The sequence below is a fragment of the Sinocyclocheilus anshuiensis genome, unplaced genomic scaffold, assembly GCF_001515605.1.
Source record: "Sinocyclocheilus anshuiensis isolate Anshui unplaced genomic scaffold, SAMN03320099.WGS_v1.1 scaffold1392, whole genome shotgun sequence".
Taxonomy (NCBI): Eukaryota; Metazoa; Chordata; class Actinopteri; order Cypriniformes; family Cyprinidae; genus Sinocyclocheilus; species Sinocyclocheilus anshuiensis.
Genome location: NW_015542476.1, coordinates 407,799 through 419,036, shown reverse-complemented (window position 1 = coordinate 419,036; position 11,238 = coordinate 407,799). Strand labels below are relative to the sequence as shown.

General features: G+C 41.4%; 1 protein-coding gene across 1 annotated transcript; it reads left to right on the top strand.

Moving 5' to 3' along the window:
- The first annotated feature begins 276 nt into the window (after positions 1-276).
- Positions 277-2,664, top strand: LOC107693828 (membrane-spanning 4-domains subfamily A member 4A-like). Its single transcript, XM_016493348.1, is given in 6 exon segments — positions 277-444; positions 630-749; positions 855-911; positions 1,678-1,802; positions 2,218-2,371; positions 2,471-2,664. Coding segments are annotated over 6 exon segments (633 nt in total). The 3' UTR covers positions 2,480-2,664.
- The last annotated feature ends 8,574 nt before the right edge of the window (positions 2,665-11,238 follow it).

Sequence of the window (11,238 nt, the reverse complement as noted above, 5' to 3'; positions counted from 1 at the left end):
AAAACTCCAAATGCATCCTTGTCAAAAATACCGTATGTATTTACATGTACTACTACTGATTATCCCAGACAATCAAAAGATTATTATATGAGTAGCCTATACATACATTACCTGACGGTATTGAAAATTGAACCCGCAACCTTTGGGTTACAAGTCCAACTATCTAACCATTAAGCAACAACTGCCCCAAAAATCTCTACTAATAAGATTATTAAATCATATTATTAATTAATGATTAATGATTACTTACAGGTCAAATCCAAAAGTTTTCTTAGAATGGAAAACAGCAAAGTCATCGCATCTGACAAAGCTACAGTTATCATCCAAGTAAATCCACAGGTGGCACAAGATACTGTTATTTGTGATGATGGACAACAGGCCAGAGGAGCATATCACAATACAGCTCTTAAAGGATTTTTCAAAGCACAACCAAAGGCACTGGGGGTAATGCATTTTATGATTTCTTCTAGATCACTTAAAATGAGAGCAGTCTTTTGTCATAAGACATTTTGCACAGATGTGTGCTGGTCTGATTCCCTTCAGTGCATTAAACATCAATATATCTTATATTTTTGTGTTTCCAAACATAAATGTTATGCCATTATGAATAAAACACATCTGCTCTATAGACTGTACAGATATTAACTGGAGTGATGGTCTTCTTACTTGGTATTGTGCGCTCCGCAAGTTTAGTCAGATTTGGTAGTATTTCTGTCTTTAGCGGCATCACCTACTGGGGATCTTTCATTGTAAGTTTCATTTAATGGTTTTGCTTTATTTCCCTTTTAATTGTAATTTCCACAATTAACTTCTAATATGTAACATGTTTAACATGTCCGATGTTTCTTTTTCAGTACATCAGTACTGGCTCTCTGTCTGTTGCTGCGCAGAATAAACTTCATCCGTGTGTGGTATGTACATATAATGTGCTGAACTCTTCTGTCACTTCTTGATCCTTATTTGTACATCATTACATTGCTCAACTAACTGTTGTGCAATTTAAATCACCACAAGCTGTCAACAAATGAGCAGCAGTACAGAAATCATCTGTCAGCAGTAAAACTCTCACTGTATCTTTAGATTGGTAAAAGATTCTCTGATCAAGATTTGCATCAGATACACAACTGACCTTGCCTAATTCATATTCAATAGTTATAAGCACAAAGCCCTTTCAATCATCTGTTCTTTAAGTAAAGACTGTATGCAGTCAGATACAATGGGGCTATAGGGTAAATGACCACTGTGATTTTTTTCATCCTTAAGCACAAAAATAGCAACAAATACCACCACAGTATTTCTCTATATCTACTTTTTTATTTATTTAATATAGCTGCATTTATATTTACTTGATTTTAAACAAAATATATTTCTTTTCACACAAATTATGTTGTTCATATGTTCATGAACAAAAAAGATCACCATATATTTTGGGAATAAAAAATACCTCAGTGTTCTGAAACTGGTATATTACTACAAGAGAAAAACCTGTTAGTACAGCCAGTAAGAAACAAACTGTGTAGCTGTTGTTGCTTCTGGGACATTAATTTCAGCTTTTTTTAGCACAATGAGACATTTATCCTTAACAGATCAAGATATTGGACTAATTATTACTTTACAGAGTTGTACAAGTGTATTCCATTAAAATTCTTGTCTTGTTAAATGCTTTTCTTCCTGTAGGTGAAAGCCTCTCTTGGAATGAATGTGATCAGTGCCATAACTGCAGGACTCACCATTCTTCTGATGGGCATAGAAATAGCTTCCCCAAGGTCACATCAAAATTGCAACTATGAAAGCTACTACAATTATGACTGTATAAAATCTCAGGTACTAAATGTACAATGTGCAATATTTTGTTTTAATGTTTTTTAATTCGTTTTTAGCTATTTTATTCACTTAAAACTTCTCCCAAAATGAAGATTCTTTTATCATTTACTTTTAAGTCATTACATTGAAAATCTTGACATAAACCTCAGTTTGTTCCTCACAAAGATATTGGATGCTTTAAAATGATTTGGAATTGCATTAAAGAAATCTTTAAAATATCTTCTTTTGAAGAAAAAAAATCATAAAATGACAAGAAGGTGAGGAAATCATGACAAAATTTTACTTATTAACAACTTATATCCTGATTTTTTAGATATACCCTTATCATCAGAATAAACTCAATATAACTGCTGGGATGTTATTTGTGGAACTGCTTTCATATATGGGCATGTTTAATGTGTTTATTTAGGTATATGATCTGGGGATCACTGGAATATTGCTGGTGTTCTCCATCCTTCAGTTCATCATCTCCATCTTTATCTCAGGATTTGCCTGCAAAGCCACCTGCAATACTGACTCTACAGTGGTTAATGTGGCACTAAACCAGGTAAATGATTTAGTGGCGATGATGTAGTTGCTATATGCTTTTTTTGGTGAATCTTGTTAGTCTCTTGTGTACTAACATATCTTGTCTGTTACTTCCCAGGGATACTGAGCCACAGTGAGGAGATCCTATCATCCAAAGGTTGCAAGGAATTAATAATTACTTTTTTTGTGTGCGAGAGAATAAGAGAATACATATTTTATAATTATTGGAAAATTGACCTCCAAACCCTGACCAAACACACATGAAGCTAATGAATCAATCATGCTAGTCTTCAGGATTTCTTTCTTTTTTTTTGTATGATGCAAATAAGGAAAGTTTTAATATTTACATGTGACAAATAGGTCACAAAAATGTATTAGTCTTCAGGATTTCTAAAAAAAAAAAATGACAGTCAGGTGAGTTGATCAGGGTTGGAGCTAAACTCTGCAGGACCATACACCTCAGAGTTGTATGGCCAGAGTTGTCAACCACATATTTACATTATTTTTAAAGCCAACATGATTGGACTGATATATGAGTCTTTTAAATAAAGGTGACTACTTCAAATATCCTCAATCCTGCAATGCTTGTCTGCCATTATTTCTGTGACGTAGCTACACTCTTAAAAATAAAGGTGCTTCAAAAGGTTCTTCAAGCGATGCCATAGAAGAACCATTTTTGGTTCCACAAAGAACCATTCAGTCAAAGGTTCTTTAAAGAACCATCTCTTTCTTACATTTTTATAATCTGAAGAACCTTCTTTCTCCACAAAGAACCTTTTGTGAAACAGAAAGGTTCTTCAAATGTTAAAGGTTCTTTATGGAACCATTTGGACAAAAAGGTTCTTCTATGGCATCATGAAGCACCTTTATTTTTAAGAGTGTATGTCACCATTTAATACATTTGCATAATACCCACCTGCTGGCTACTGCTGGCCCTCAAACAAAGGTAATTTTAACCCCTTCCACTCTGGGGCATATTTTGAAATTCTGCCTATATTTTACACACCCCATTTTAAATGTTCACCATACACATATACAGTGAAAGACGTACAATATTGGTGGCAATGTACAGAAAACCTTCAAACTAACAAAATCAGATTTCAATACGTCATAAATAATGTTATATGCATTTAAAATATTATAATAAACATTAAAATAGGCGCTTTTTGACATTTTTTCCCTCCAGAGTCCTGTTTTCGAAGTCTGCTATTCAGGTTGGGTGCTCTAGGGACCTGTTGAATATACTTTGTTTGATTCTCCTAAGTGGCTGAATATAATAGAAAAAGAGAATTTCTCCTCTATCATCTTCTAAATAGGAGTTATTGAAATATAACTGAAGGGAGGCGACTTGTCCTATTTAGCATCTACAAGTGTTCTTTGCAATAACAGGCTTTATAAACTTCATTACCCCCAAGAATCTAATTTTCTATATGCTATAGCAGTTTTCTTGATTATTGCTTCATTTTCTTCATTTGTATCTTTGTCTCTGAGATGCACATCAAGTAATATGCAAAAATGGCATAAAAGAATGAGACCAAATATAATTTTTGTGTTTTATACAATTTTATTTTCCTTTCAGGAGACACAAGACTCTTTAACTTATAAAATGTATGTGTTCTATTACAGTATAGAACATGTTCCACATCCTCCAAATTTGAATCATTTCACTTCTGTGCATCACTAGGATTTTGTCCCCTATGTTGAGCATCACCTTCCTCTGGCCTGCCTCCTGGAAATGTGAGGCCCCTCTGTGCCAACCACTGGTGGTGCATAATCTTAATCAGAAACTGAAACAAAGAAATCAGTTTTTTTGTACACAGTTGTTTGCACTGAAATAATATCTATTTCACAATGTCAAAACATAAATTCACTCAAATTACAAATTTATTCGATTTATCTATATTATTAACGCAGTTTCGACATATTTTGTCAAATAACAGGTTACTGGCTTAGTTGCTGTGTTTCTACATTTCAAAATAACAATTCTATCAAATAAATGCATATTATCATTGTAAATACAGTAATATCTGAGCTTACCAGTCCTGTCCTCTCCTATCCCTTGGGAAAAGCGAGATCAGTTTTTCTCTGAGACATAACATGGCGTAGATGCATCATCAGTTTCGCATTTACTTTCTTCTAAGATGGCTTCTATCGGTTCAGTCGACGCTTTTCCCTCTCCAGTTGCCATTTTATTTACCAAAAAAGAAAAGGCGTTGATATTATCCCACCCCTGCCTCACTGATTTGTTGAATTTCTCGGCTTCAGATTGGACTACAAACTTGATTGTTTGTGACAGAGAAAGAAAGTAAAGGTTATTTATATTTATTTTTTCTCTCTTGATGCACATGTTACATGCATTATATGTATCATAATTATTTAAAATGTATTCTGACGGTGTCAGTCTCTGCAGCCCATCGATGAGTTCCTCCTCTTCATGGTCCACCTTTCAGTCGGTCTTCCACAGAGAGATCTGGCCTTACACAAAACCCTTGGGATGGATTAATTTGTTTTTATTTGAACAGACTGTAAAATAAAATGTAAATTGAATATAATGTAAATGTAAATATGTAATATAGCTGCAAGCAGCGATTATCTGGGTTCAAGCACTTCAAGGCATTTAAGCACATATGAAAGAAGACATTACATATTATTTAGTAAGCCTGTGTCCACCTAAATTAATAATGAAATAAAGAATTTTGGCAAAGCCAGGTTATTTACCATAGAAAAATGTTGATATTTAACGTTTATGACTGTTATAGTGCCACCTGTGGTCTGATCTCTATAAAATGTTGCATGCTTATTTAGAATCAACTGGCGCATGTGCTCACATAGTTTTGTGAAATTTTGAGTTTTCGTTTAGGCTTTATAGGCTTTTGGGTATCTTTAAACACACCCCTTTTCTAAACGACCCCCATTATAGCTACCAAAAGGGTAAAGTTCAACATTTTTTTTATAATTATTGACCTAGAGAGCCCAGAGAATTTTACTGCAGTGTTTTTTTCGAGATTGACGATCGACTCCGATCAAATGCATTTGGTCTATTGTGAGCCAAGGATTCCAAAGACGTAAGGCATTTGAGCCTGCGACTAATGATTTAGGAGTTATGAGAGATTTCATAGTTTTGATTGCTGTAGCGCCCCCTTCAGGCCAATTGGCTTGTGAGCCTTGGTGACATGTAGACCGTGTGAGTACTACCATGCCTCCAAGTTTCAAGTCTCTACGACTTACGGTTCGGTTTGCCTAATCAGTTTTACGTGGAGATTACTGATCTTTGGCCATTCTAACAATTACAATAGGGTTTCTTGCTCACCAGTTTAATCTAAATATGTAAATATAAGATACTTTGATATATACTCCAATAAACAGGCGAAGATCAGGGCAGGCAACAAAAAATCAGATACAAGGAGCAGTCCAGGGTGAAAAACAAGGCAAGGCAGCAAGGCAACAAGGAACAAGGAACACACAGGAAACACGGGAACGCTACAGGTTAGACAATACTGATCCATGAATGAATGAAATACCAAGCTTTAAATAGGGTGAGACTGATGGAGGTAACAAGACACAGGTGAATGCAATCAGTGATGATGAGTCCGGCAAAGGATTATAGGAAATGTAGTCTGTGAGAGTGGCAAGAGTTAGGGGTGGAGTGCCCTCTGGTGGAGTTCATGGGCACTCCAGCTGTAGATCGTGACAGAGCCCCCCCCCTTAAGGAACGGCTTCCAGATGCTCCCAAACGAGAACAGAAATGAGTCCAGGAGGGAGGTGGAGTGGAGGCGGAACGGGGGAGGGATGGAGGTCCAGGTCCATGTGGAAGTGGGGGAACTGGGGACTGAGGCAAAGCCGGCGAAGCAGGGTGCCAGGGTGGAGCCGGCAGAGCAGGAAGCCAGGGCGGAGCAGAAGACCACCAGGGCAGAGCAGATGGGATCGAAGACCCCCACGGTGGAGCAGACGGCCACCACAGCAGAGCAGATGGGACCGAAGATCACCACAGTGGAGCAGATGACCACCAGAGTGTAGCTGATGGAGCAGGGAACCACCACGGTGGATCAGGCTGGACTGGAATAAAAAGCACAGAGAGGTTATCAACGGCCTCTGTGGCCAAAACAGGACCGGCAGAGAGTTCATAGACGGCCTCTTTGGCCGTGACAGGACAATCAGAGAGTTCCCAGTAAGTCTCCTTGGCCGTGACAGGACAATTAGAGGGTTCACAGGCGGCCTCTTTGGCCGCGGCTGGACTGGCAGAGAGTTCAAAGGCGGACGCTGCTGCCTCTGCAGCTTCTGCAGCAGAAGCCACCATCTCTGGAGGAGCTGGAGCGGACATAGAGGTTCTCTAGCGCAAACCACCACCTTGGGAGGAGCTGCGGTGGTGTGTGTAGCCCAAACACATAGAATGGCGACTGCCATTACAGGGAGCACTAAGTCCAGGGGAACAGTGTCTGTGAGGACCAGTGCTGAGGCCCTTGGGATGCCCGCTGCTCTGGCCAAAACCAGCGTTGGATCCTCCACACTGGATGCCAGTCTCGGATGCCTTGGGACTGACCTTGAAGCACTGGGCATGGTCGACATGACATGAAGAGACACTGGAACGGCGGCCATGACGGGACGAGACTGTGGAACAGTGGCCATGACGGGACGAGACTCTGGAACAGCGGCCATGACGGGACCAGACTCTGGAACGGCGGCCATGACGGGACAAAACTCTAGAACGGCATCCATCTTGTAGAGAGACTCTGGGTTGGCGGCTATCTTGTGTAGAGGCTCTTTTTTTAAGGGCCCCGGACAGGCCCCCCCCAAAATAAGCACTGAGATCTGGCGAGGGCTGATGTTTGAGAAGTCGCCTGGTTGGCAGGCCGGAAGAGCCTACGTACTCCGGTGGGAGCGACTTATGCGTTGGAAGGGTAGGCTGGTATTGGACTACGTGGTTTGGGGCGCCCGGTCGGGAGGGCTCGAGCCGATGCTCAATGGGAGCAGCTCACAGCCTTGGAATGGTGAGCCCTACCGGCAGATGGGGGAGGAGCAGCGCATTTTATAGCCCAACCAGGAGGGCCCGAGTTGCCTCGACTGGAACAGCTCACGGTGTCGGCGTACGGGACCTACTGGTTGACAAGCCCCTGCTGGTCAGTGTGCAGAGGGCAAATGGCTGACCCAGAGGGCCCATGATGCCTCCGACTGGAGATCAAGACTCAGGACGACGGACGTGTGGGTCCTTTCGGTTTGGCAAGCTAAAAAGGCTTTGGGCCGACCGGCAAGGAGGACTCTCACGACATCTGATAGGAGATCAAGACTCACGGCATCAGATGGATAAGTCTCGCTTGTGGGTAGCAAGTGTAGAAGCCCAACCGGGAGTACTCTCGCCGACATCTGACGGGAGATCAAGACTCACTGCATCAGATGGGGGAGAGAGAAAAGGAAAACCCGACTGGGAGGGCTCTCGCAGCATCCAATGGGGGATCAAGACTCAGGATATCGAACGGGTAAGCCTTGCCAGGCGGGGGGAAAAGACGTGAGGTTAGCTGAGAGGGTTCGGACAGCATTCGGCGGGAGGTCAAGACTCATGGAGTCGGACTGCTAAGCCTCACCGACCGTCGAACGGAAAAGTAAAGGTTGTCTGGCCGGGAGGCTCTCGCCGACATCCGACGGGAGCTCAATACTCACAGCATCAGAAAGGTAAACCTTGCCGATCGTAGAAAATGGAAAAGGTAAGGATGTCTGGCCAGGAGGCTCTCGCCGACATCTGATGGGAGCTCAATACTCACGGCATCAGACGGGTAAGCCTCATCGAACATAAGACGGAAAGGTAGAGCTGTGTGGCCAGGAGGCTCTCGCCGGCATCCGCCGGGAGCTCAATACTCACGGCATCGGACGGGTAAGTCTCGCCAGTAGTTGAAAAAATTAAGAGTCAGCCATGCCTACCTAAAATGGCTCATTCTAACACGCCCCCACATATCTACATCACTATGTGGGAAGATTTGCATAACGCCAACAAATGTTCACGCAAAGAAAGAAGGCGTACACAAAATAATGTTCTTTTTAGCAGCATCATATGACCCCTTTAACTGGGAAGGCTCTCGAAGCATCTAATGGGAGTGCAATACTCGAGGCGTTGGACAGGTAAGCTTCGCCGGTGGTCGGACTGAAAGGCCAAGATTTGCTTGACCGGAAGGCTCTTGCGGCGTTCGACAGGAATTCAATACTCACGGTACGCACGGGTAAGCATCACCGGTAGTTAAAGGAACACATATTCACTCGATCAGGAAGGCTCTTGCAGCATCTGACGGGAGTTCAATACTCATGGAATCGGACAATTTGAGTTGTCTAAAAGGGTAGATGCTATGAGGATTACTTTGCATAATTGTTTGGTGAATCCAATAAGCTGCTTCTGATAACACGTCAGGAAATCTTGTTGCTGCTTTGCATCTGAAAGTTAAGCGCACAACAAAATAGAATTTCCTGTGCCAACATACCCCAAATAAGTGCCGTGAATCTGGATGGATAGGCATAGTTTTGAAAGCTGAGGTGACGTCGACTTTTGCCAGCCAAGTGTTAAGACCCGTGATTTTATCATATTGATTGCATGATCAATGTCCTACTATTGAGAGGGAATTCGTCAAGAGGAATCAAGGTGTTTATGCTTGAAAACAGGGAGTTATGTGGAGCTGACAGATCGATTAGAAGGCGTTTCTTACCCCAGAATTTTCCTAGTAGCCACTCCAATGGGCTAATGCGAAACTGAGAAGGCGGGGCATCGAAAGGGCTGATCATGAACCCTCGTTTAATTCACACTGCCTATGGGGGAAAAGCTGAATGGATTATTTCAGTGAAACGTAATGAAAAACTCAGAAAAATGGCTTTTGATGTCCACATTCAAGGATTTACGATTGCTGTAGCATTTCTGGCGTAAAGAAATGGCAAAATATTCAAGATTAAGTGGACGTTTGAATTAAATGTTGTTTAGCCATATGAGGATTAGATCGCACAGTGACATGTAGAAACGATTGTTGGGCCATTGGTGCCCTTTGTAGGCTTTTGATATAATGTGTATGTACATTATATTGTTTATAATACATTATGTTAAGTTTTGTTCAACAGAACCATATTGTTACTTGCTTTTGATACTTTATTTGAACCAATTTTTATGGCCTTGTTGCTATTATGTATGTATTTCAGGTAATTTTTAAAGGCTATTGTTTAATTTGGCCTATTTTTCTACCATAAATATAAATTATAATTGTCCGATTAATCATCAGAATAATCAACCGATAACTCTGTTGCCCAATTAATCGTTAGTGACGGCCTTAGATGAGGGGTCTATGTCCACACCTACCATGGTCTGTGCTCGAATGTTGTGAGCCACTGGCGGTGGCCCCAAGGCAACAGCATTTGGGGGGACGGGCAGTGATGTTGCTATAAAAGAGAATATTGTGATTTTAAAGGGGTCATATGATGCTATTTTAAAGATCATTATTTTGTGTATTTGGTGTAACAGAATATGTTGACATGCTTTAATGTTCAAAAAACACATTATTTTTAAAATACTGTACATTATTGTAGGTCCTCTATGCCCCGCCTCTCTCAAACGCTTAGTTTTCTACAAAGCCCCCTCCTTTGACAAGCGCAGTCTGCTCTGATTGGCCAGCTGACCCAGTGCATTGTGATTGGCCGAACACTGCAAGCACTGTTGTAATGTAACTCAAATGAATGTAATGGAAATGTAACGCGCCTTACCATAATCGCGAGCGTCAGCTTTCAAAGTAAATATCAAGACAGTTAATAATGTCGTTAGTTTTACCATCAGTTCAAGCCCGAAAGGGCAACAGAGTCAGCCAGCCTTGTACTCTTCTAGGTTCAAAAAACTGTCGTCCATAAAATGCGTTGCACAAATTCGAACATCTGGGTTGTGCTGTTCTGTTGTAAATAAATCTTAACCAATGATTCCTAATTGCATCAACTTCCGGAAGGCCAAATAAAGTGCTTTTGCTTTAGCACTGAAACACAGCGTCTCCCTGACATGGCTGCATCAACACACTGTTGTTCCTGAAACCACGCCTTCTTTCTTTGCATGCACATTTGGGCTGCATTATGCTAATATTTCCACATAGTGACCTAGATATGTGGGGGCGTGTTAGAACGAGCCATTTGAGGTAGGTGTGGCTGACTCTTAACGTTTATAAAGAATATCTCTTTGGATTTGAGACTTTAGTCTTTGCAACTTTACAGATCTTCTTTATGCACCAAGAGCTTGTAACACTCCAAAGAGAAAGTAAAACTTGAAATCGCATCATATGACCCCTTTAAATGAAGTAGAGAGCTGTGAGGGAGAGGAGCAGGGGCCGCAATTGTTGGAGGAGGAAGCCTCATGCTTACTATCGGCCTCTTGGGCTTGAGGTGGGAAACTGAGAGAAGCGTAAGAGAAAAAAATGTAGGAAAAGAAAGAGATGTGTTGGTCTGTGTTGTGAGCGGAGGCAGCCTCACACTAGTGTCTGCTATGGGAGCTGGAGGCCACTGAAAAGGAAAAAGGGGTTATTAGTAGCGGGAGGAAAAAGACAGAGATGTGTGGGCCTCTTGCCTGTGTTGCAAGCGGAGGCAGCCTCGTGCTTGCTTCACCTGCTGTAGCTGTAGGCCACGGGAAGGGAGTCCTGAAGAACCTGTGTAGCCTGCGCTTCTAGCGGAGGCAGCCTCACGCTAGCGTTTGCTATGGGAAATGTGAAATGTGTAGTTTAAAATACAGGTAAAAATGCTAGCGAAAATTAATTCAGAAAATCTGAGTAATTTCTTTGTGTATTCTATGCAGTTTGCATCATGGTTACAAAATGACATCAACATCCTTTTGTCACAACGTCGTTTAACAACTTTTAGCAACAAAACGACCTGCCTTTTAGCAGCTTA